Genomic DNA, 25,249 nt, shown 5'->3' with positions numbered 1-25,249 from the left:
GGCCATGGGGATGACCCACAGAGGAGCCCTGGATTCAGGAGCCATCCTCAGCTCCAGCTGCTCACCCCCACGGGCTATAGGGGGTTGGATTCAGGACCAAAGTGGGTCACAAGGACTCCAGCAGGTTTAAGGATGCTGCTGCTCATGCCCAGGTTGGGAGCACTGGGGGGTTTGTCCCCGCGTCCCCCAGCTCTGGGACATTGCTCTGAGCCCATCACTCCCCCAGGCTGCTCCCTCAGACCCTACTCACCTTCCTGGTGTGCTCCTGCTTGCCCCGGGAGGGCACAGCCTCGGTTCCTGCCTCTGGGTCAGTGTCCCTCGTTGTGCCTCTGGGTCAGTGTCCCTCGTTGTGTCTCCGTGTGCCTCGGGGCTGCCAGCCCAGCCCAGCCCAGCCCAGCCCAGCCCAGCCCAGCTCTCATCCCCTCTGCCCATCCCAGGGGAGGGAGCAGCGAGGCTCGGAGCGCCCGGGGCTGTCTGAGAGCTCCATCAGTGCCCAATGGACATGGCACAGGGCAGGGAGCAGCTGGCACACGGCACAGGGTGGGGAGCAGGCACCCCGAGCCGCCTGCACCGGCCCTGCAGAGGAAGTTGCCTCCAGCCAGCAGAGCAACACATGGGCTTTCACCACAGGCCTAATCATGGGATGCAGAGAGGCCAGGGCTATTAAATTTCAATGCTTGGCTGGTCGGCTGGGAGGGAGATGGGCCCATTGTGCGCAGCCAGGGCTGGCACGGGGAAGGGAGCTGGCACGGGCAGCGGCGCTGCCCTCCTCTCTCCGCCGTCCTCTTTTCTCTCCCAGACACAGAACAGGACCAGAGCCACGACCCCGAGACAAGGAGCCTTTCTTCCCTTGACAGGCTCCGGCTGCCCGAGACAAAATATCCGGAGCTGGGATTCACTGGGTGAGTCCTGATTCACAAACGGGGCCCGACTCACCAGCCCAGGGTCCTGATTCACAAACGGGGCCCAGTTCATAACCCAGGGTCCTGATTCACCAAATGGGGCCCAGTTCCCCAGCCCAGGGTCCCCATTCACCAAACAAGGCCCAGTTCCCCAGCCCAGGGTCCCCATTCACCAAACAGGGCCCAGTTCCCCAGCCCAGGGTCCTGATTCACCAAACAGGGCCCAGTTCCCCAGCCCAGGGTCCCCATTCACCAAACAGGGCCCAGTTCCCCAGCCCAGGGTCCCCATTCACCAAACAGGGCCCAGTTCCCCAGCCCAGGGTCCCCATTCACCAACCAAGAATCCACATTCATGGTCTGGGTCCACATTCACCAGCTGAGAGTCCCCATCACTGGCTGAGTCTTCAATGGCCAAAAGTCCCAACTCCCCCACCAAACCTTGATTCACCAGCCAAGTGTCTGGATCCACCATGGTTCAGCTGGTTCAGCTCATCCATTTCTCTTCCTTCCAGCTCTCTTTGCTGCCCAGGAGCATGAGGGGCTGGAGAAGGAGGTGGCAGCAGCTCAGTGGTCCCTGTCAGCTGTCACACACCCCACACACCCCAAACCCTGCTCAACACCTTTGGACACTGCTCTGCTGGGATCACAGGTTGGTCTGCCCCTCCCTGGTGCCAGGAGCTGGCACTGCCGTGCCTGTCCCTTGTCCCCTCCTGGACCCCTCTGAGGACATTTCCTTGCCTGAGGGCAGGCCCCACACTCTTTCCCTTGGTGAATTTTTGGGAGATGAGGCAGGCTGTGTCCCTTCCCTTGCCTGGTGCCTCTGTGCCCCATCTTCCACCCCGGCACAGCCTGGCTGCAGTCACACACAGCCACAGCGGTGGGGTGCATCCCACCCCTCCTGTCCCACCCCCAGCTCCCAGGGAAGCAGGGCAGGCTTGAGGAACCCTTCCCAAACCCTTCTGACCATCCCTGGGAGCAGCTCTGCTGACCCGGCACAGGAGTGTGGTGTGAGGAACCCCAGGATGATTCCCATGAGCCAGAGGGTCCCTGTGGGGAGCTCCTGGAGCAGCTCTGGTGACATCCTGGTGTCCCACCAGACCTGGGCTGCCTCCAGGCTGGGAGGGACTGCCACTGGAGTTTGTGCAGCCAGAAAGCACCAGGGGGATCCCATCCCAGTGTTTAGTGCTGGGAAATACCAATTACTCGCCACCAACAGCCCGGCTGCGACAGGGAGCGATTCCAGCACTAAACCCGCTCCACGCTGGATTTGAAGAGAGGAGAAAAGCAAAATCCTCTTAACTTTGTGACCTGTAAAATGCCCAGTGTGGGAACGAGGAGCTGGGCATGCGCCCGCTGAGGGCTGGGCTGGCCGTGGGCACGGCAGCTGCTCTGTGTCACCACTGTCACCACTGGGCTGGCTGGTGCCACCGGGAGGGGACAGAGCAGGGCACGGCCAGCCACCAGCACCAGGACTGCCTTGGGACACAAGCACAGCAGGACAAGGGGCCAAGCTGAGCGTGGAGCAGCCAAGCTCCCACCCCTCACGGAGAAAAGGGAGAAACAAAGACAAGGGGCACTGAGAGGTTTGGAGAAGTGGGAAGCAGGATCTGGGGGGAGGCAGGAGCAGAAGTGAAAGGAGTGAAGGAAACTGGAGGGACTTCAAAGGAACGCTGCAAGCAGCACACACAGGAGCCATCCCACTAGGAAACGGAGCAGGAACCAGCCTGGCTGCATCACAAGCTCCTCACTGACCCCAGGCTCGAGAAAAAACGCTTGTGGGAAGTGGGAACTAGGTCAGATTACTAAGGGCACTTACAAGGGGAGCATAAGCATGTGGGGAGACATCAGAAAGGCCAAATTGAGATGGAAATGGGGAGGAATCATTAAGGAGAAGAAGAAAAGGCTCCATCAGCAGGAGGACAATGAGCAGGGGAGCGTTGGTCTGGACCCAGGGAAGGAGGAAGGCGGCTGGCAGAGGAGGCTGGGAACTCAACGGGATCACTGGCTTGCTTTAAAACCTCTTAAATCCCAGCCTTTAGAGGTGCCAAGTGCCAGCAGATGCCCACCACAATAATGAGGTGCTGTGCTGCCACCGAGAGAGCGGCGACTGCAAAAATGGGAATATTGAACAGCACTCCCTGACTGCTTCCAGCTCCCAGAACTTCATCCTGGTTCTTGTAAAAATGGGAATATTGAACAGCACACCCTGACTGCTTCTGACTCTCAGAACCTCATCCTGGTTCTTGTAAAAATGGGAATATTGAACAGCACACCCTGACTGCTTCTGACTCTCAGAACCTCATCCTGGTTCTTGTAAAAATGGGAATATTGAACAGCACACCCTGACTGCTTCCAGCTCTCAGAACCTCATGCTGGGATGCTTAGAAAACCACATAAAGCCACCTGGGAGGTGTTTGGTGAAACCCAGTTAGAGCCACCTGGGGGCTGTTTGGTAGCACAGGGAATGGCTGAGGGTTTACTAGAGCAGCTCCAGTTTGGGGCAGGTCATGTAAAGAAAAATGGAAGCCACAGGAGAAAGTCCAGGAGAAGAGAGGTCCAGGAAAGAGTGGTGGGCAGTGGGGAGAGCTGGAGAGCCAGGGACGCATGGGAACAGTGTCTGAAGGACTCCTCAATTCCTGACAGGAGGGCACAGCTGGGGGGGTCAGGCTCTGCTCCCACGGAACAGGGACAGGACAAGGGAGAGCAGCCTCAAGCTGTGGCAATGGTTCAGGCTGAATTTTGGGCAAATCCCTTCAGGAAAGGGCTGTCCAGCCCTGGCACAGCTGCTCAGAGAAGCTGGGGCTGCCCCTGGATCCCTGGAATTATCCAAGGCCAAGCTGGATATGGCTTGGAACACGTGGGACAGTGGGAGGTGTTCCTGCCATGGGATGAACTTTAAGGTCCCTTCCCACCCACCCCACTCCAGAACTCAGTGGTTCAATGTGTGTGTGCAATTTGCATCTGTTAAAGGAATCTGCAGCCATCCTGCAGGAGCACCCAGGAGTCTCCATCACCTTTTGCCGGGAGCTGCAAAAATGCAGCGTGAAAATGCAGCTCTGGTGTCAGAGCCGAGAATCTCACACGGAGGCAAGAGACGGCAGATGGGACAATCTGGTGGGCTGAGGAGCAGTGAGACAACACTGCCTGCCGGGGCACACAGGACCAGCCAGACCTGGTGGGCTTCTGTGGGAAAAGAGGGGATTTCAGGAAGGATTTGGGAGAAAATGCAGAGATTCCTTTTGTAGCTTCCACACTCCAGGTGTGCACGGTGATCAGGGCTGGGATCCAGGTGTGGGGGAGAAGGGCAGCTCTGATGGGATCTCATTCAGGCTGCTGAGCGCTGTGCATGGGATCAGTGGGAAGAGGAGAGGGCAGGAAAAAGGAGCTGGGAGAGGCAGGTGGAAATGCTGCAAAGCGTGGGGAGAGGGGAAAAGCAGGATGGGGCAAAGTGAGGAGAAGGGGCAGCCAAAGGAGAAGGTGGACTGAGCAATGGGGAGGCACAGAGGAGCTGGCAGAGGCCAGTGGCTTCAGGCAGCCCAACAGCTGGCTCTGGGACAGGGGACAGTGCTTTCCCTGCTGGCTCTGACCCCCTGGCTCTCAGCCATCCTCAGGACCCCGGTGGTGCCCTGCCAGGACAGCTGAGGGGCTCCATGCTTTGCTGCCAGGTCCCTGCTGGAGCCAGCACGGCTCCCAGGTGTTCTCCAGTCTCCTGAAAAGGCCTGGAGATCCCTCGTGGAGAGCAGTGGCACTCTGCTTTGAAATGGTGCAGCCAATTCTAAAGGTGAGCTGAGAACTGCATCCAAACCGGTTTGTGTTTCTGCTTTTCTCCCTGCTCTACAAAGGCAGTGAATCGCTCCCCACAGCCAGGAGCAATCAGCAAGAGCAGCACGGATCAGCCCAGGGAAGGAAGGGGTGAGGAGTGGGAATGAGGGGGCTGGGAAGGAGCGCCAGGCAGGGTGTGGAGCCGTGGCTGCCCGGCTTTCTGGAGCAGGCTGGACGAACATCTGCCAGGGAAGGCTGGGGCCGAGCGGATTGTGCTGGTGCCAGGTGCTGCTTCATCCCGGCGACCTCTCGGGCTCCCTCCGGCCTCATGCTCAGCGATCCTGCTTTTCTTCCTCCAGAAATGTCAGCCCAGCCCTCCCCTCCCTCTGCCAGAGCGTGCACAGCAGGTTTATCAGCTCAGCCCTCAGCATTTTTGCCAACGTTTTTCACAGTTGCTCCTTTCACCACAGATACATTTGTTTATATGGATACAAGCAAGCAAAAAGTGAGATTTAAAATGGGAAAAAAACAAACATCCATTTCCTCTATTTTTTCTTGTATTTTGCAGGTGTATCAGTCTCCCGTGAAATCTTCCAGCAGCAGGAGTACCCCGAGGTGGGAATAACTCCATCCTGAAGGTTTGGCCTCAGGCAAACTGTAGAAAGAGAAGGTAAAGGAGGGAGACAGGAACTGATGCTGCTCCGTGGTTTTGTTGGAGCCTTTTAAAGGCAGCTCAGGTGTCCCGGCCATTTTACCGTGCCCTCAGGATCTAAATGCACGTTTATTTTCCTTGTCCCATCCTTTGTGCTTTGCCCCTGCAGCCCAACCTGTATTATTCCACGATGTGCAGCCTCTGGATGACAGAGCAGAGTGTTTGTGAATACCTGCACAAAAGTAGGAAAAAAACCACTGCAGAACAGATAAAACCAATCAATCTTGCAGTGTTTGAGGTGACTCCCAAGAGCCTGGCAGGGAAGGGGAGCTAAACCCACCAGGTTCATGATGTGAGTGTGTGGAAAATGATTTTTAGGGACAAAACACTTTGATTTACCTGGAGGATTTGGTTTCACTGGCAGCGCTTTTCCCAACCCTGCCCAGCTAAAGGAGAGGGGAAGGCCCAAAAGAGGCAGGTTTTCCCTGAGTTTTCCTAGAGAAAAGGCTGTGGGGAGGCAGGAGGGCTGGAGGCAGCGGGCACACCCTGCCTGCCCCACCGCAGGGACCTCTCGCTTGCCTCAGCAGCTTTTTCCAAACTCCGCATTCCTGCAGAGAAATCCAGCGTTCAGCTCATCCATTATTCCTCCCAGCTGCTCTTTGCCGCGTGGGGCGGGCATTGGGGAGGTGGGATTTGTCCCGAACGTGTCCCGTCCTTTTCTTCCCTGCCCATTGACTCGGCCAACATCTGCTCCCCTTAACCCTCGCTGGCCCCACGGCTCCGGGGACCCTTTATGGCTGCAGAGCACTCGGCATTGTGTCACACACAGCCGAGGTGTCCGGGGAGCAGAAACCCCTCCTTTTGCTGGGGTGCAGTGGCATTTGTGCACTAAAATCCACCCTGGATAGCTCAGCAAAAAGCAACAGTCGCAGGAGGTAAATCAAAGTGCTCTCTCCCTAAAAATAATTTTCCGCACACTCACATCATGAACCTGGTGGGTTCAGCTCCCCTTCCCTGCCAGGCTCTTGGGAATCACCTCAAACACTGCAAGACTGATTGGGTTTATCTGTTCTGCAGTGGTTTTTTTCCTACTTTTGGGCGTGAATTGCTTTTCACCCCCTGCTCTGCCATAGGGGCTTCACTGGAAGCAGCGTGGATACCTATGGATCCCATATGGCTCCTCTGGGAAGCAGCTCCACCATAAATACTGGAAATAGGCACGGAGCAGATGGGAGGGAAGGGGCACCAGTTTTAACAGCAAAATCCTCCCTGCTTCGCACGGCAACAAATGGGAAGGGATATATGAGGAAGGACGAGAGGTGTTTGCAGGGACGCGGTGCACTTTGCATGCGGCTCCGCTCCCCTTCCCGCTGAGGGGAGAAGAAGGGAGGGTTTTACGTTTCATTTACGAGGCATTTCGGGCTCTGCGGCTCGCCAAGAGCCGGAGGGAAGTGCCACAGGGAGGGAGGGAGGGAGGGAGACGTGACAGCGCACACAAAGGGAGCCCGAGCGGCGGCTCCGCTCGCATACCAATGCGGCAGGTGGGGACAACTCCGGGACAGCTCCGGGGACTGTCCCGGGACAGGTCCGGGACAGCTCCAGGGACACTCCAGGGACAGCTCCGGGACAGGTCCGGGACAGCTCCAGGGACACTCCAGGGACAGCTCCGGGGACTGTCCCGGGACAGCTCTGGGACAGCTCCAGGGACACTCCAGGGACAGCTCCGGGACAGGTCCGGGACAGCTCCAAGGACACTCCAGGGACAGCTCCGGGGACAGGCCCGGGACAGGTCAGGGACAGCTCCAGGACTGTCCCGGGACAGCTCCAGGGACACTCCAGGGACAGCTCCAGGACAGCTCCGGGGACAGGTCCAGGGACCGCCCCGGGACAACTCCAGGGGCATCTCCGGGACAGCTCCAGGGACAGCTCCGGGGACAGCTCAGGGACAGGTCCGGGACAGCTCCAGGGACAGCTCCGGGGTCTGCCCCGGGCCCGGTGACTCCTGGCCGGCAGAATGGGTTCTCACAGCCCGGTGATCCCGGATCCAGCCCCAAGAACTAACAACGGGACGGGGATCCAGCCCCGGGGCCAGGCTCTCCCAGAGCAATTCCGGATCCAGCCCGGGCAGGGAGCGGCTCCTGCGCTGTCCGGACCCGAGCGGGGCTCCAGCCCCTGAACAAAAGCAAAGCTTTGATCTGGGCTCCTAAAGAAGCTTCCAGCCCCGGGTTCTGCAGGAAGGAAGTCACCAAAGGGAAGCAGAGAGGCAGCTCCTCCAGAGGGGCCTGGGACACCAGGGACCCCGAGCTGGGCGGGAGAGCAGGATGGGGAATTTTAAAGGGAGCACACACACACAAACATGGGGAATAAGCGCAGGAGAACGGCCGCAGTGCCTCAGGCAAACCCTCACACTGCCCATCTTCCCCACAGGAATCGTTCTGGGGGAAGGTGAGGGAGCTGCTCTCGTGTTCCCACTGCTCTCTGCCCAGGAATCTGCACCTCAGGGGCTTCCCCAGACGGCGACAGCCCTGCTTTCCACAGGCTTGTCCCCTTCTCCCGTGGAGCCCCGGTGCCAGCCCCACAGCGTCCCTCAGCAGCCTCCGTCCCTCGTTCCGTGCTCTTCTCCCATCGTGAGATGCCCCCTAATGCTCACAGCGCAGCATCCCGGCCTCCAGCCGCGTGTCAGCACGTCCCGGGCTCCAGGATCCTCTCTCCAGCCCCCCTGGCATATCCCTGACTCCAGAATCCTCTCTCCAGCCCCCTGGCACATCCCTGGCTCCAGAATCCTCTCTCCAGCCCCCTGGAACATTCTGGGCTCCAGAATCCTCTCTCCACTCCCCCTGGCACATCCCAGGCTCCAGAATCCTCTCTCCAGTCCCCCTGGCTCCAGAATCCTCTCTCCAGCCCCCTGGCACATCCCTGGCTCCAGAATCCTCTCTCCAGTCCCCCTGGCTCCAGAATCCTCTCTCCAGCTCCAGCACATCTCTCAGCAGGGTAATCCCTGCTTCCATGATGGAAGTCATGATGAAAGGCTACAAAAGCTTTGCCGGAGCGATAGGAAAGGGGAATTAAGCGCCAGAAAACTCAAATTCGGGCTGGGAGGCAAAAAATGACACCAGATAATGTGGATTTTGGTGGTTATGGGCTGTAAATTTGCTGTTACTGCAGATCATTTTTAGCGTGTTCAGCACTTCCCTAATGTGCTGATAGTGAAAAGGAAACAGCGAGAGAGTAACCACCCCTCACAAATCCGCCGTGTCCCAAAGCATCCCAGATGCTTCCCAGATGGATTAAATATGCCACACAGGGGTCTGGAAAGGGCAGGTGGCACCGTGTGACCAGGGCTCGGGGTGACCAGTGCCACCAGGGCAGCTGGGCCAGCCCTGCTGTGGGGAACAGGGAGCCAGAGACAGGGTGTGCCTCTGGGAACAGCGGGATCACGGGGATCATGGGGATCCAGCCCCATTAATTGATAATGGGATCGGGGATCCAGCCCCAGGGTGTGCCTCTGGGAACAGCGGGATCATGGGGATCCAGCCCCATTAATTGATAATGGGATCAGGGATCCAGCCCCAGGGTGTGCCTCTGGGAACAAGGGGATGGGGATCCAGTCACACAAACTAACAATGGGATGGGGATCCAGCCCCCTTAATTATTATAGGATGGAGATCCAGCCCCATTAATATGATGGGATGGGGAGTCAGACCCAGGGTGTGCCTCTGGGAACAACAGGATGGGGATCCAGCCCCATGAATTAATGATGGGATGGGGATTCAGTCCTGTTAATTGTTATGGGATGGGGATCCAGCCCCGTGAATTAATGATGGGATGGGGATCCAGCCCCATGAATTAATGATGGGATGGGGATTCAGTCCTGTTAATTGTTATGGGATGGGGATCCAGCCCCATGAATTAATGATGGGATGGGGATCCAGTCCTGTTAATTATCATGGGATGGGGATCCAGTCCCATGAACTAACGACGAGGTGGGGATCCAGTCACACGAAATGACAATAGGATGGGGATCCAGCCCCATGAATTAATGATGGGATGGGGATCCAGCCCCATGAATTAATGATGGGATGGGGATTCAGTCCTGTTAATTGTTATGAGATGGGGATCCAGCCCCGTGAATTAATGATGGGATGGGGATTCAGTCCTGTTAATTGTTATGAGATGGGGATCCAGCCCCGTGAATTAATGATGGGATGGGGATCCAGCCCCATGAATTAATGATGGGATGGGGATCCAGTCCTGTTAAATATCATGGGATGGGGATCCAGTCCCATGAACTAACGACGAGGTGGCGATCCAGTCACACAAAATGACAATAGGATGGGGATCCAGCGCCATGAGTTAATGATGGGATGTGGCTCCAGCCCCGTTAATTATGATGGGATGAGGATCCACCTCCATGAACTAACGATGGGATGGGGATCCAGCCCCATGAATTAATGATGGAATGAGCATCTAACCCCATTAATTATGATGGGATGAGGATCCAGCCCCGTGAATTAATGATGGGATGTGGCTCCAGCCCCATTAATTATGATGGGATGAGGATCCAGCCCCATGAATTAATGATGGAATGGGGATCCAGTCCCATTTAGCACTTTAATTAACCACATGGGTGAAGGTCCAGCCGCTTTAATTGACGGTGGGACGCGGGGCCAGCCCCGCTAATTGCCGATCCAGCCCCGCTAATTGCCGCGCACGCGGGTCCCTGAGGGGCGGCAATGGCGGCTCCGGCCGCACCCCAACCCCGCCAGCAGGGGGCGCCACCCGCCCCGCGCATGCGCGGCCCGCGGCACCTCCCGCCGCGCGCGGCCCTTCAGCGGCGCCCGCCATGTTCGCGGAGCTGAACGAGCTGCTCGGGGCCTCCCCGGAGCGCCCGGACGCGGTGAGAGGGCGGTGAGAGGGCGCTGAGAGGGCGGGAGGGACGGGCCGGGCCGGGGCCGCCGGGAGCGGCGGGGCACGCTGGGAGGGGCACGGCCTCCGCACACGGAGGCGGCGGCTGCGGCCGGTGCCAGAGCTGAGCCGCCTTCGGCCCTTCAATCTCCCGTTCCCGGCTCCCCGCCGCCCCTCACGGCTCCGGCTCCGAGTGAGCAGCGGCCGAGCTCTGCTCCTGCGGTGTGTCCGTGCTCCCGTGCGGGGAATAAACACGGAACTGGGCGTTAAACCCGCTGGCGGGCACTCCTCCGGACCAGGGAGCTGTTCTAGAGATACTTGTCATTTAGGGCACTGAATTAATTACTGTAGCCTTTCCAGGGAGGTTTTGTGTTAATGAAGTCACACAGGAACTAAACAGCCTCGCTGTTTCTGAGAGCTGTGCAGGTAAAAGTCAGTCAGGGACTCCCGGAGTGGTTTGGGCTGGAAGAAGCCTCAAAGCTCATCCAGTCCCACCTCCTGTCCTGTGCAGGGACATTTTCCTCCATCCCTGGCTGCTCCGAGCCCCGTCCAGCTTCGCCTGGGACACTTCAGGGATGCAGGGGCAGCCACAGCTGCTCTGGGGATTCTATTCTAGGGCCTCCCCACTCTTCCAGCCAGGAATTCCCAGTCTCCCATCCAGTCCTGCCCTCTGGCAGTGGGAGCCATTCCCTGTGTCCTGTCCCTCCATGCCTTGTCCCCAGTCCCTCTCCAGCTCTCCTGGAGCCCCTCCAGGCCCTGCCAGGGGCTCTGAGCTCTCCCTGGAGCTTCTCCTCTCCAGGGGAACATTCCCAGCTCTCCCAGCCTGGCTCCAGAGCAGAGGGGCTCCAGCCCTGGAGCAGCTCCAGGTCTGTTTTCCATCTGTCCATCCATTCCCCAGCCTTTGCTGATTCTGGGGGTTGTCCTGACTCATGTGCAACACCTTGCACTTGGCCTTGTTGAACCTCATGAGGTTTCCATGGACCCACTTTGTCCCTCTGGATGCCCCATCCTTCCCTTTGGCATGTGACCACACACCAGCTTGGTGTCATCAGTAATTATTAATAAATTATCTGTGTGCTGCATGTTACTCCTCGTTTTTCCTGACAGTTACGAGCTTAGATGATAAAAGCAAGTTTAGGGTAATAATTTATTTTATAAGTCTGAGTTTCCTCTTTCTCTCCAGTTTCTGCCCTTGCTGTACTACCAGCTTGTGATGGGAACAGGGGAGGTTTCTCCGTGATCTGGAAGGTACTTCTGAGGTCATTCCTTGTCAGGCTGGCTGGAGTGGGGCAGTGCTGCTCTGACGGGAATCAGTACTGAGGGGAATTTGGGATGGTGCCCTTGAGGCTCAGAGCAGCTCTGGGGAGGTGTTAGTAAAGGATAGTCTGGATGTGCAAAGTCCCAAGGCCCTGTGGTGCCTGTGGGTCGGTGTTGGGTTTTTGATGTACATGGAACACTAAGGGAGAAGTGCTTGGTGGAGTTTGTGCTCTGTGCTGTGGAGAGGACACGTTGGTGGTGGAGCTGTGGGATGAGCTGGAATGAGGGCATCCATGAGCTTGGTTCTGAGGCAAGGAGCTCACCTTGGTGTGAGCAGGAAATTCCACAGAGCAAAACCCCAAGATTTGGCCTCAAGATCCTCGTTCTGAACTTGGCAGCTGGAGCAGGAGCTGAGCGAGGCTCTGTCTGTGAGGAATTCCCTTGGGTTGAGTTGGGCGTTCCCATCCCAGCACAGGGTGTGGGCTCCCCTCTGTCTGGGTGTGACTGCAGGGTGGCTGCCTGCCCAGGGAGCGCTGTTCCAATGCTGGAGTGGGGAATGACCTCCTGCAGCACTCAGGGTACTAAATGTGCTTTACTCTGGTGGTAAATGGTGAGTAGCGTGTGTGCAGGTGCCCCTCGGTGATCCCTGTGCAGAGCAGTCCCCGCAGTGTGTTGGGATACCCAGCCAGCCCGAGTCCCGCTGTGTGACTTGTGCCGATTTCCGCAGCTCCCAGCCGGGCCGTGCCGCTTCCCGAGCTGACAGGAGCTGTCCCCGCGGGCTGCTGGGCGCAGGGAGCTGCTGTGGCTGTGGGTGTGCCCGCTGTGTCACCCTGCGCTTGTGACAGCCGCTGCTGCCCCGCCGAGGCGTTCCGGCAGTTCTGACAGGCAGCTGCAGCCTCTCCCTCAGCCTGCCGGTGCTGAGAGTGAGGGCACAGCGTGGGCAGAACGGGCTGGGGCTCATGGGGAAGGTGCTGCAGGAAGGCTTTGCCTTTGGAATGGTGCTGTGTGCTCAGAGTGACAAACCCCACGGTGCCACCCGTTGGGAGCCAGCGGTGCTGGCAGGGAGGGCACAGGGAGAGTGCTCAGCCTGCTCTTCTGGGGGCTCTGGAGGGGATGGAGCTGCAGAAGATAAACCCTGAACGTCTGGGTTTGTGCTGTTTGAGCGCAGCTCTCCTCCATGGAGGGCACGTCTTGGGGCGGTGTCCCTGTCACTGCAGTGTGTTATCCCATTGAGGCAAACCCCTTTTGGGGGGAAGAGCTCTCACTCCAGCTCTACTTCCCTGCCCTGGCCTCTGCTCTGCCTTCCCTGCAGTCATGTTCAGTGTTTGCTGTTCCATTCTCTCTGCTTTAGGCACCGGGGAGTTTGTTCTGATGGATGCCTTGGGAATTGCCTGTGTGGAGATGGCTCGTTGCTGTGAAAGGCTTCTTCTGTTCCTGGGAGTAGAAAAACCTCCCACTTTGATAAGTTCTTTGTGTTTCCAAGCAGCTCATCTATGATTTGTATTGATTAAAGAAACATCCTGCCTAAGATTTTTAATGGAAACAAACACCTTGATGAGGCTGGGGCTGATAATGAGTGTGCACTAATGAACAGAATTAATTTCCTGCCTGATCAAAACAGGGTTTATACCTTGTGCTGAGAGCCCTGCTGCACTACAGAATTTTGGTGTAAAGGTTTTCTGCCTTGACGGTAGCATGTTGGAAGTGAACCTGGAAGGGAGGACAGGGAGAGCTGTTTGGGCACAGGAGGAACAGCAGGTCTAGAAGTGCTGGCATTTGAACACACTGGCAATGCGGGCTGTGGCACGGGGAGAATGGGCTGGGCATGCAGTGAGTGAGTGAGTGGCTGTTGTTCCCCTGCCCCTGGGAGAAGAAAGATGCCAGTGAATTGGGGGAGAGGGGCACAAGGCTGGGAGGTGGAACCTGCCCAGAACCCCCTTGGTGGTGTCCAGCACCAGAGGCTCTGTGTGGTGGCACTGAGAGCACCGTGCTGCACGTCCAGGGAGGGGGTGGCACGTGCTGGGCACAGACCTGGGGTCCAGCTGGGCTCACAGTTGAGCACAAGGGTTTTTAGCTGGTGGACATGTGGGGCCATGGTTCAGGGGTGAGCTTGGCAGTGCTAATGGTTGAGCTGGGTTCATGGTTGGGCTTGGTGGGCTCAGAGGGCTTTCCCAGCCTTGGTGATGCTGTGGTTGAGATACCTCCCTGTGGGCAGTGTCCAGAGGAAGTGCTGGCTTCCCTTTGCAAGCAGGCAGCTGGAGCTCTGCTTGTCCACTTCCTCCTCTGGGTAGCACCTGCAGAGTTCCTGCAGCTTGGGCCAACATCTTGTCTGCCAAGAGCAGTTGGTGCCCTCACCTTACTCTGTTATTTTGCTGCTTCCTTTGCAGGGTAAATTCACTCTGCTGCGAGACACCCAGACAGATGGCAGCTTCCTGGTGCACCACTTCCTCTCCTTCTACCTCAGAGGTGGGTCAGCAGCAGCAGCACACTCTGAGGCAGGGACACCTCAGAGCTTCCCTCAGGGCTGCTCCATGACCAGAGGGCAGTTGTGCAGAGTGTGAGTTATCTTCAGATAAACCCAAAGTTTGGCGGTAGGATTTATGGGTCCTAGTCCTGACTTGTTCTTGGGACTCCTCTGTGTCCTTGGGTGCATCCCATAATTCTGCACCTTGTTTCATCATAGATTGTGGCAATGCTTGTAAATCACACAGGCTCTGACAGGGAGGTGTTCACTGCAATTCTCTCACTGCTTCCATTTTTATGATGTAATTACACATATCAGGACCAATTAACAACAGATAAACTCAGAGTGAGTCAAGAAACAAACAGAGCCTGCCAAGGTGTCTGATTACCTTTCTGGGAGCAGTTTCTCCTGTGAGTAACCTCCTGGCCCCTGCAGAGCAGGCACTGGACTCAGGGACTCCTCCAGCTGTAAATGGTTCAAAGAGACCTGAAGACACTGCCTCAGGCTCTGCTGATCTCCTGCCCCGCAGCAGAGCCCTGGGCATTGGAGCTGCCCCCCAGCAGAGCCCTGGGCATTGGAGCTGCCCCCCAGCAGAGCCCTGGGCCTTGGTGCTGCCCCACAGCAGAGCCCTGGGCATCGGTGCTGCAGGGCAGCAGTGCCCTGGGCATCGGTGCTGCCCCACAGCAGAGCCCTGGGCATCGGTGCTGCCCCCCAGCAGAGCCCTGGGCATTGGAGCTGCCCCCCAGCAGAGCCCTGGGCCTTGGTGCTGCCCCACAGCAGTGCCCTGGGCATCGGTGCTGCCCCACAGCAGAGCCCTGGGCATCGGTGCTGCCCCACAGCAGAGCCCTGGGCATTGGAGCTGCCCCCCAGCAGAGCCCTGGGCCTTGGTGCTGCCCCACAGCAGAGCCCTGGGCATTGGTGCTGCCCCACAGCAGAGCCCTGGGCATCGGTGCTGCGGGGCAGCAGTGCCCTGGGCATCGGTGCTGCCCCACAGCAGTGTCCTGGGCGTTGGTGCTGCCCCACAGCAGAGCCCTGGGCATTGGAGCTGCCCCCCAGCAGAGCCCTGGGCCTTGGTGCTGCCCCACAGCAGAGCCCTGGGCATCGGTGCTGCCCCCCAGCAGAGCCCTGGGCATTGGAGCTGCCCCCCAGCAGAGCCCTGGGCCTTGGTGCTGCAGGGCAGCAGTGCCCTGGGCATTGGTGCTGCCCCACAGCAGTGTCCTGGGCGTTGGTGCTGCCCCACAGCAGAGCCCTGGGCGTTGGTGCTGCCCCACAGCAGAGCCTTGGGCATTGGAGCTGCCCCACAGCAGAGCCCTGGGCATTGGTGCTGCCCCACAGCAGAGCCCTGGGCGTTGGTGCTGCCCCACAGCAGAGCCCTGGGCATCGGTGCTGCCCCACAGCAGAGCCCTGGGAGTTGCTGTCCAGAGCTGCCTGTGTGCCTGGGAAAAGCCTTCCACCCCTGGTGGGTGGGCAGCCCTGTGGGCTGTTAATGTGTCTCAGGACAGCTGTGCTGGCTGTCACCTGCCCCTGTCCAACCTGGGTGCAATTATTCCCTGTTTGCAGCACCCCCATGTTGTCCTCTTGGTGCCCAAAACCTTTGGGAGGTCTGAAGGTTCATCTGGGGCCATTGACTTGTTCTACTTGAAATCCATGTCCAACAAACATGGTCGTGTTTGTAGCCAAACTGTGTTTCAGAATCACTTTTTATTTAGGCGTCTGACACAATTGCCAGTTCTGTGTTTTTCCAGTCAAGGTCACTTGCGCTGTGAGAGCCAAAATGGGAATTTTTGGCATGTCTGTGGTTTTAGTAGTTCAGTGTCACAGCTGGCCCTTGGCCTCCTTACTGTCACACCATCAAACAGGGTTAGGAGGTCCCAGGCTGGCCTGGCATGAGGCAGAAATGGGCCTTACACTTTTTAAAGTAATCTTTTTCATTATTTCCCTCTCTTTTTAAACTAACATTTTCACTAATACAGATATACTCTAGAAGGGTGAAAACTGAAAGCAAAGGAGAGTTTGTCTAGACCTGCATCACTTCAAGGTCCTTCCAAACAGATGTGTGGCCTGGCTGCTGTGATTTATGAGCTTTGATAATGTCAGCTGCAAGGTGGATCTGCTAATGTGTGCTTTTGTCTGTCCCCAGCTGGCTGCAAGGTTTGCTTTGTGGCCCTGCTGCAGTCCTTCAGCCACTACAGCATCGTGGCACAGAAGCTGGTGAGTCTTGGCATGGGTTCACTGTTATGGGTCCAGGTAGTTTCTGTTGGGTGGGAAGGAATGGGAATGAGGAGCAGGAACTGTGTGTGAGCAAATGTTTCCATGTCTTGATGGGGACAGTCGGGGTCGGTGCTCCTGTGATAAAGAGCACTTTGGGGCAAAATCCTGGCTGTGAGGTGCCCCACGGGCTCTGCCCTGCCAAGGGCTGGATGGCTGCTTGCTTTGTGCTTGGAAGTGTTTGCTGGGGATCACTGCTCCCCAGACAGGCACAGACCGGTGGATGGAGGTTCCTTAGTCCCCTGGAGAGGAAAATGCTGTGGTGTCAGTGTTCCCAGGACCGCTGCACCCCTGCAGGAGCTCCTGAGGGGACTTTGTGCCCTGTCCCCTGGCTCCTGGTGGGATGCAGGGCTGAGTCACAAGGACACCTGTGTGCCTCCTTGGCCTCTGGACTGAGCCATCCCTTTGAGCTCTGAGAGGAGCCACAGGTAAGTTCCTAGGGATTTCCTTCCCCTGCTGAGTTGGACAAGGATTATGTGTACTCTGAAATGAAGAAACAGAGACAAAGCAGGCAGGGTAATTCTGCATGTCAGCATATTGTCTGAGCTCCAAACTGCTTCACTCAGCTCTTTGTGCAACACTCCAAGGTGAAACGCTCCAGGTGGGAAGTGCAGGTGACCTTCCAGGGCTGAGGGGATGAGGGCTTGCACTGCTCCTCCCTGTGGTTCTGCTGTGAGTGCCAGCAGCCCTGCTGCTCATCAAGACTCCCAGGTGCTGAGGAACCAGGTTCTGTATTCCCCTCTGCAAACATGGTGCTGCTAAACACCTGTATTTTATTTGCTGCTCAGGCTTTACCTTTTGGAAGGAGATCAGCGGCCCGGGGTGCACAGCAAACACGGTGCTGCCCCACGGAGCTGTAACTCCCGGTGTGATTCCCCTGCTGAACAAAGCACCCCCAGGAGCACAGCGCTCTCCTGGCCTTTGTGGTGCAGAGAGGAGGAACTCGTGGGGGGAACTTGCTGAGTGGGGCAGGAAATGGGGCACAGCAGCCGCTGTGGGGAGGAAACCCAGCGGGTAAATAGGGGATCCCTGCCTGCTCCTGAAGTCAGGTGTTTCCCAATGCCGAGATTTCCCGGTGTACGCTTAATGGGAGCTGCTGACATCTCCCTGGCTGGCAGGCTGAGGAGCAGAGCAGGAGGATTAGCTGCGGCACACGTGCGATGCAAATGGGGGCGATTTGCTGTCTGATACTCGAACAAAAGGTGGCTGCCACAAAGGAGGTGATAAGCACAGCTCAGAGAAGCGCTGAGCTGCTTTCAGCTCTGAGTCACTCCTGCCTTGCAGCTTCATAGGTGCCCCTGTGGTCCTTGCTGTGAATTCTTCCGAGCTCTGAGGAGCTGCAGGTCGCAACATCAGTTATTTATATCCAGGTTTCCGTCACATTTTCTCTTTGCTTTAATCCTTCTTTGCACAGATGAACACGTCAGGCTCAGAAAAGGTGCTTCTCGGCAGGGTAGTTTCACTCCTAAATTTACTTAAGTGGCTGCTGTAGGATCTTTACTGGAGAGCAGTAATGGTGTGGCCACAGGCCCAGGGCAGTGCCCATCCCCTGTGCTGGCACTGCTGAGGCACAGCCAGTCCTGGGGGCAGATTTGTGATCCCCAGGTACAGGACAGAGTGTGTCCAGGGCAGGGGATGGAGAAGATGCTGGAGGAGTTGGTAGAGGGGCTCAGCCTGGAGAAAAGGAGGCTCAGGGTGGACCTTGTGGATCTGCACAGCTCCTGACAGGAGGGGACAACCGGGGGGCTTGGGCTCTGCTCCCAGGGGATACCTGGGAGCTCTGCTCAAGGGTTACCAGGGGAGGTTCAGGTAGGATATTGGGAAAATTCCTTCCTTGGAAGGGTGGTCCAGCCCTGGCCCAGCTGCCCAGGGCAGTGCTGGAGTCCCCATTGGTGAAGGGATTTAAAAACCCCGTGTATGTGGCACTTGGGGACATGGGTTGGTGGTGGCCTTGGCAGTGCTGGGGAATGGCTGGGCTGGATGGTTCAGGGGACTTTTCCAGCCTCAGTGATTCTGTGACTGTCATTATGCCCTCAGGAAAGCCTGCACTTGGAAGAGCTTCAGAACTGAGCAGTGCCCCAGTTTCTGTTGGGAGCAGGGTAGTCCCAGCCCCAGGAGGAGGCTCCTGGAGCCAGGGTACGTTGTACAGTGACACTTGTAGCACTGATGTGTGGTGATAAAGTGAGTATTTATACACAGCTGAAGTGATGCTTCAGGGACTTGCTGCTTTCCCAGAGTGCCGGGTGTTACAAGTCCCAAACCACTTCCTTATGTGTTAGGTAAGTGCAGGGATTTATCTTTACTTGCAGGAAAAAACTTCTCTGGCTTTTTTTGTGCCTGTGTCCTCTTTCTCTGAGGACTCACACTTCATTTTAAGGCACTGTCAGTGTTATTGGCCCTGACCTTGCAGAGAACATGCAGGGCTACATCAGGACAAACAGCAGCAGGGCACCCTGCCAGGTTGGTGTTCCCACCCTCACTTTGTACAAAGTTTGTTTTGTTTTACAGGAAAACCAGATTTGTCCCCATTTGATGCCCCTCTCCTGTTCCCTGCTCCGAGCTCACAGCTTGGAGGATTGGTGTGGCCTGATCACTGATGGCCCCACTTTGTCCCACAGCTGTGTTTGCTGATGAGCTCATTCCCCTGCTTTGCACCCTCCATTCCTTCTGTCCCTCAGACATTTCCCTTTCCCGTAGGGAATGGCCAGTGGTGAGCAGCAGCTCTGCTCTGAGGGGCTGTCACTGCTGGCAGCTGGGGGCACCCCGCTCCAGCAGCTGCCCAGAGGGACAGCAGAGCTGAGCTGCTGCTGCAGGAGCACTCCTGGGCTGGCTCGATGGCTGGCAGCGTGCCAGAGATAATGTCCTGTGCTCCAGGGTAATGCAGCGGGATGCTGGCTCACCGTGAAAGCTTTCAGGCTGTCTGGGTGCTGGGCACTGCCCTGCCTCTGCTCTGGGGGTATCGGTGCTGCCTGTGCCCTCAGGAGGGTGCCGCTGGCCATTTAGAGCACTTATCCCACTTTCCCAGCTGTGTGATGCTTCCTGTGCTGCTTCCAGAGGTCACGCTGGGTGGGCTGCCAGCAGGGGACAGGCAGAGGTTTGCTGTGGCAGGTGACTGCAGTGGGTGAGTTCTCTGGGACCTGTTCCCCTGCTGGAAAATGCAGCTGGACCTGCTGGGTCCGTGGCATGGCACTGAGGGGGCTGAATTCTAGGTCTGACACACAGGGACACACAGGCACCCTGTCCCTGGCTGCTGTGGCCCTTGTCTGTCACCCAGGCAGGCCCTGGTGTCACAGCACTGAGTTCCCTTCTGAAGGGGTGGGACACTTTTCTTGCAGATCTGAGGTACACAGACTGTGTGTGCAGGAAGAAGTGGCTGAAGCAAAGGTAAAATCAGTTGCTGAATTATTGATATTAATAGTGAATTTAGTCTCAGCATTTCAGCAGGTTCCTGGTCCTATGGACTGCAGAAATCCCTGAGGGAATGAGGTATGTGAGGGATTGTGAGGCTGCTGTGCAGCCCAGCCCTTCAGCATGGCAGGTATTTATTTGCTGGCTGTTCCCTGCTCCTCACCTGCCGCATAAAGGTGCTTCTGTCCTTGGCTAGGAAGTTTTCCATCGTGTGTGCTCAGGATTGCCCAATAATGCTGCTATTTCTGGAGCTGTTACTGAGGGGTAGTGCCCAAAAAAATCTATTGCTTGATAGGGGAACTCTGAAGATGGAGTGAGCATTCAGGCATATGTTCCTTCCCAGCTGAGTAGCAGGAAAATAGAGGAAGAGTTCTCAGGCAGCAGGATTCCAGGGTTGGGAGTCCAAGCAGCTTCCAGTTAAAGCAGGGAGCAGATGCCAGCAGATGGAGTTCAGTCAGGCCTCAGATTATTCTTAATATCCATGTTACAAAGTGATATAGTACTGCAAAATTGAGCCTAGGAAGATAATCATGAAATAGTTTGGGTTGGAGGACACCTGAAAAGGTCACCTGGTCCAATCCTCCAGGAAATAATTGTACTGCACGTGGTCATAGAATCATTGGGGTTGGAAAGCCCTCAAGGATCACTGTGTCCCCCTATCCCCCAGCACTGCCAGGGCCACCTCTACCCCAAGTGCCACCCACAAGGCTTTAAATCCTCCCAGGGATGGTGACTCCTCCACTGCCCTGGCAGCCCCTGCCAATGCCTGGCACCCTTTTTGAGTATAAACTGTGGAGAGTGAGAAGGTCCCCTCAGAGCCTCCTCTTGTCCAGGCTGAGCTCCCCAGCTCCTTCAGCCCTTGACAGGCCTTGGAGCAACCTAATCCAGTGGAAAGTGTCCCTGCAGGGGGATGGAACTGGATGACCTTTAAACATCCCTCCAACCCAAACCTTTGTAGAATTTTGTGATCTCCAGCTGAGCCTTCTCCGTGTCTGCTGCAGCTGGGGATGTCTCTGTTGGAGCTGGACATTCCCAGCACGTGGCTCTCCATTGGCCTCACCACCAGGCAGGGCTTGAGCCAGCTGAGTTTGAGTCTGAGCTGCAGCCCCAGGCGTTTCTGTGGTCCTCCTCCTCCTCCTCCTGCTGCTGGTGGAGTCAGGGCTGCTTCCCGTGGGAGCCCCGGCCGTGGGAGCCCCGGCCGTTGGAGCCGTGGGAGCCCCGGCCGTGGGAGCCCTGGCTGTCTCTGCAGGTGTTGTGCAATGAGGGGATGCCAAGCCCATGGCACTCTCCGGATCCAGGCCGTGCCAGGCTCAGGTGCGTGGGCTGTGCCGGGAGCCCCATTGCAACAGATCTGGAGATAGTGACAAACAAAAGGGAGGGAGGTGAAGGGATTGCTCACAGCAGGTCCTTGGAGAAGCCTGGGCTATTCTCTGCCTGCTTCTGCACACCAAGCCGGCTTCCCAGAAGGAATTCCTGCAGGTTTGAGCCCCCAAAGCACAGTGTGTTTTTGTTATCTCCTGGCAAAGTACAGAAGAGTGAATATGCCACCAGTGGCTGTAACAGAAGTGCCCTTTCATCCCTGAAGCACTGACTTTATCTGCACATTTAGATAAGATTTGATTCAAACAAGAATGAAAATTTTGCTGTCCACCCATGAGGTTCTGTGTGCACCATTTTCCATAAGTGTTCCCTCTGAAACCCACTGCTTTGCTCTCTGCAGGGAGTCAGTCTGGCAGCTGCCAAGGAGCGGGGACAGCTTGTCTTCCTGGAGGGCCTCAAGTCCTGCCTTGACCTCCTGTTTGGGGAGGAGGAGCAGCCAGGACAGCCCAGTCCTCTGCAGTTTCTGAGGTGAGCCTGAGTGTGGAGTGTTCCCCCTCACATCTGCTGCCACCAAGGGCACCACCCAAGGTCCAGGACTGGCTCCCGCTGCCCTTTGTGCTCTCCTCCAAGGCCCAAGGACTCAGCTGGACACCAAGGGAAGGGAAACACCAGCATTGTGCACATCCCCCTAAGTGTCCTGGCCTGTCCCTCGCTGCTGCTTGGGGGGGAATTCTGTCCCCCTTTCCAGAATTTTTGGGGAACTTTCACCCCCAGCCTCATTGCCAAGCATGTCGCAGGTCTAGAACAACATTTATTTCAGCACTCCACAGGTTTGTGTCAAATGAAACCCCAGCCAAGTGGTTTTATTCCCATTTTTCATTATTTTGAGTTTTATTCTTATCCAAAAGAACAGTGCTACTTTTCCATGCTGGCTTTTGGGTTTATTCCCATGTCATTTTCTCCCTGTTCCTGGGAAGCTCAGCAGAGGCCAAACACTTCCCCAGCAGTGTCCCAGGCCATGCTGGACTGGGCTTGGAGCAGCCTGGGATAGTGGAGGGTGTCTGTGCCATGGCAGAGAGGTGGCACTGGATGGGCTTTGAGTTTCCTTCCCACCCAAACCATTCCATGGCCCCTGGAGCAGGGCAGGAGGGTTTCCCCACACGCAGGTATGAAGGAGCAGGGGCTGAAGGGCAGTGGGGAGGTGGCTGTCACAGCGGTGGGGACAGCAGGGAGGGGACAGGCTGATGATCCCCGCTCTGAGTGGGTGAGGAGGGGACAGGCGGTGCCAAGCCCCTGACACGTCCCTCATGTCTTGCAGCGGGGGCAGCTGTGACCTGCGAGCCCTGTTTGACTTTGTGCGGGTGTCCCTGAGCGCCACCGCCGGCGATTCCTGGAAGGGCCCCGTGCTGCTGGTGGATGACCTCAGTGTCCTGCTGAGCCTGGGGGCTGCCCCGGTGGCCGTGCTGGACTTCATCCACTACTGCCGTGTGTGTGTGTGCTGCCAGCTGAAGGTACTGCTGCCCTGGCCTCTGCCTGTGCACAGCATCCAGAGCAAAGCCCGGCTTTGTCTGCTCTTTCCATCTGACCATAGTGAGGCTTTGGAAAGGCTGTGGCTGTCTAAGGAGTTCAGATCTTTGCTCTGGGCCACTCTTGGGAGTTGTGTGGGTTCCTGAGTACCTGTGCAGGCTCCTGTTCAGAGGGATTCCTGGGAGATGCTGCCCAGGGAAGGGTTCTGTGTGTCTCTGATGTATGAACAGGGATTTGAGATGTAAAATGGTGGGTTTTGGAGCTCCTGGCTTTCCAAAGATCCTGACTCACATCCCTGTGTGGGAGGGCAGGGGTGGAAATGGGTTGTGTGAGGGGCTGGTGAGTCTCACAGGGGACAGAAATGAGGGGTCCATTTGGGGCACACCGGCCCCTACTCCACCACCTTCCAGTGAGGCTGCTCCCCAAGGTGGGGTGATGATCTCCAGAGCTCTCCCAGCGATGCAGGCACTCCTGGGAGCACCACAGCCAGGAGTACTCACAGTCACATCCAAGCTGTGCCCTCCCAGGCAGCGTCCCCTCCCTGGGCACTTCCCTGCAGGAGTGGGGAATGAGCCAACGGTGCTGGGTGCTGTCACCCTGCACTTCACACAGTACGGGGTGTTGGGCTCTATGTGCTGACAGGAATGATCTGCTCGCAGAGAGTATTTACCTCCAAAGAGCTAAAAAAGATGATCAACCACGCTAACACTTTGCTATTTCTGTCTGAGGTGTTCTGAAGCCTTCAAGTACATTTTAATTGATTGAGAATTCGTGTTATTTTAAGTCACTGGTGACTTGCATGGGCTGAGACAGAGTCTCTTGGGGTGGCTGTTAATAGAGTCGGTGTGTTGGGGAGCTGTTTGCTCCCTGTCAGAGCTGTGAGGGTGTGAGCATTGCTGCAGCCCTTTGGCCACCTCTTTATTTACCTGCTCTGAATTCAGTCAGTGCCATCTGCCCAGCCTGACAGACTGGTTCAGCCACTGTCTCCTCTCAAAGGCTGGAGGTATTTTTAGATTGCATGTTACATGTATGTATGTACACAATGTACAGTGAGCTCTTTGGTGTTTGTGTGTCACAGAATGGCCTGTGTTGGAAGGGACCATAAACATCATGTGTGCCGTGGGCAGGGACACCTCTGGTTTGGGCCCAGAGCTGGAGGCAGCTCTGCAGGGGGGTCTCACCTGGGTGGGGCAGAGGGGCAGAATCCCCCTCCTCTGCTGGATTAGCCAGGGTATGGGGGATTCTGGCTGGGCCATGTCCAGCCTCTCCAGCAGCAGCTGCTGGTTATTTTCCCAGTGGAATTCAGACCAAGCTGGAGCTTAGATGGGATGTTTGTGAAAGCTGCTGTTGCCACCCTCCCATTCTTTCCCCCAAAGGATTAGGCCCAGCCAGGGGCTCATCCCTGCCTGCTGCTCCCGTTGCAGGGGAACGTGGTGGTGCTGGTTCACAGCAACGAGGATTCGGAGGATGAGGAGAATGAGCTGGTTGTGAACTCCCTGTGCCATCACAGCGACCTCATCCTGTGGGCAGAGGGGCTGGCCACTGGCTTCTGCAAGGATGTTCACGGGCAGGTGAGGCACAGCAGCGTGGACAGCTGGCACGTGTCCCTGTCACCTACAGCACCGCAGGCCCGGGGTAATCCCGTGGGCACCAGGATCTGCTGGAGCACCCAGCTGTCACTCTGCTTCTGCAGGGATATTCTGGGACATGCTGCCACCTGGGACTCCCCACCTCTGGAAGCTTTCCAGGGTTTGTACAGCAGCTGCAGTGCAGGCTTCTCCCACCCCGGGGTGAGGGAAAACTTTCCTGGGAAGTTTCCCCAGTGGTGCATCTGAGCCTGGCCTGTGGTGATCTCTGCAGGGCTGGGAGGCTGCTGGCACTGGTGTGATCCCTCATCAGGGGCTGCCACCAAAGGCACAGGGACAGGCAGCTACTGATGGATTCTTTGTCAGTGACCCCGCTTCCCTGCAGGCCAGCCAGAGGCATGGGGGCAAGGCTGCTCTGGTTAGCCAAAGGAACAATGTTCCTATTCCCTTCTCTTTGCAGATCAAGATAATCAAGAGATTGTCCTTGCGGCAGGCGGAGCAGGATCTGGTCCAGGTCTACCAGTACAAGATCCAGGACAGGAACGTCACCTTCTTTGCACGGGGGCTGTCGGCTGCAGTGCTGTGACACTGTGACGCTGCAGAGCCTGGAGTGTCAGTCCCTGCCTCTGCAAAGCACCACCAGCACCTCTCAGGAGCAGCACAGTGAACCGACCCACGAGGGAAGCTCAGAACACCTGGAATGGTGCCAACGTGGGATCAGCCTGCCTGGGGCCTGCTGCATCCCTGTGTCCTCCCACCCCGTTCCCAACACGCTCAGGCCAAGAAAGGGAGCAAGAACTTGCAAGAATGGCCCTTGGAGCATGTAAATACAGGCAGGGGGTGCCCTGCAGGCTGGGTGTGCCTTGCCTCACCTCTTCCGGTGTGTTGGGCCCGGCAGGCGGTGCCAGGCACTGCACGGAGGGAGCTGGAGCTGGCACGGGAGGAGATGACACACAGCGGGTGGAGCAGGGATGGTCCCGGAGCCTGGCGCAATCCTACCCTTGCTCCCAGCTCTGGCTGGCAGAGGTTGGGCCATCTGCCAGCTTCCCTGCACTTGGTAAACGCACAGCTCTGTGCGCAGCCCTCACCTGGCTGTGCTGAGACTTGGCACTGCCACGCTTCATCAAACCCTGCGGCACCCCAAGCTCAGCCTGGCCTTTGTGGTTGGATAAACCCCTCTGCGAGCCTGTGTCAGCCG

At 57.2% G+C, this 25,249-nt stretch overlaps 1 protein-coding gene across 1 annotated transcript; it reads left to right on the top strand.

The window, feature by feature from the left end:
- Nucleotides 1-10,144: 10,144 nt before the first annotated feature.
- Nucleotides 10,145-24,960, top strand: ELP6 (elongator acetyltransferase complex subunit 6). Its single transcript, XM_054273190.1, has 7 exons — nucleotides 10,145-10,213; nucleotides 13,866-13,944; nucleotides 16,083-16,153; nucleotides 21,339-21,466; nucleotides 22,257-22,449; nucleotides 23,890-24,036; nucleotides 24,512-24,960. Exons 1-7 carry the CDS (start codon nucleotides 10,160-10,162, stop codon nucleotides 24,635-24,637), a joined length of 798 nt encoding a protein of 265 aa, XP_054129165.1. The 5' UTR covers nucleotides 10,145-10,159; the 3' UTR covers nucleotides 24,638-24,960.
- The last annotated feature ends 289 nt before the right edge of the window (nucleotides 24,961-25,249 follow it).

The sequence above is a fragment of the Melozone crissalis genome, unplaced genomic scaffold, assembly GCF_028551555.1.
Source record: "Melozone crissalis strain CALT ecotype California unplaced genomic scaffold, PUWL_Pcris_2 ptg000016l_1, whole genome shotgun sequence".
NCBI classification, from domain to species: Eukaryota; Metazoa; Chordata; class Aves; order Passeriformes; family Passerellidae; genus Melozone; species Melozone crissalis.
Note: the sequence above shows the minus strand (reverse complement) of the source record. Positions and strands in the feature narration are given on the sequence as shown.

Bases quoted from the DNA above. Each gene is read 5' to 3' on its own strand.
- ELP6 (XM_054273190.1), top strand. From the start codon at position 10,160: ATGTTCGCGGAGCTGAACGAGCTGCTCGGGGCCTCCCCGGAGCGCCCG. The intron at 10,214-13,865 runs GTGAGAGGGCGG...CTTCCTTTGCAG, and splicing joins CCCCGGAGCGCCCGGACGCG to GGTAAATTCACTCTGCTGCG. The intron at 22,450-23,889 runs GTACTGCTGCCC...CTCCCGTTGCAG, and splicing joins GTGTGTGCTGCCAGCTGAAG to GGGAACGTGGTGGTGCTGGT.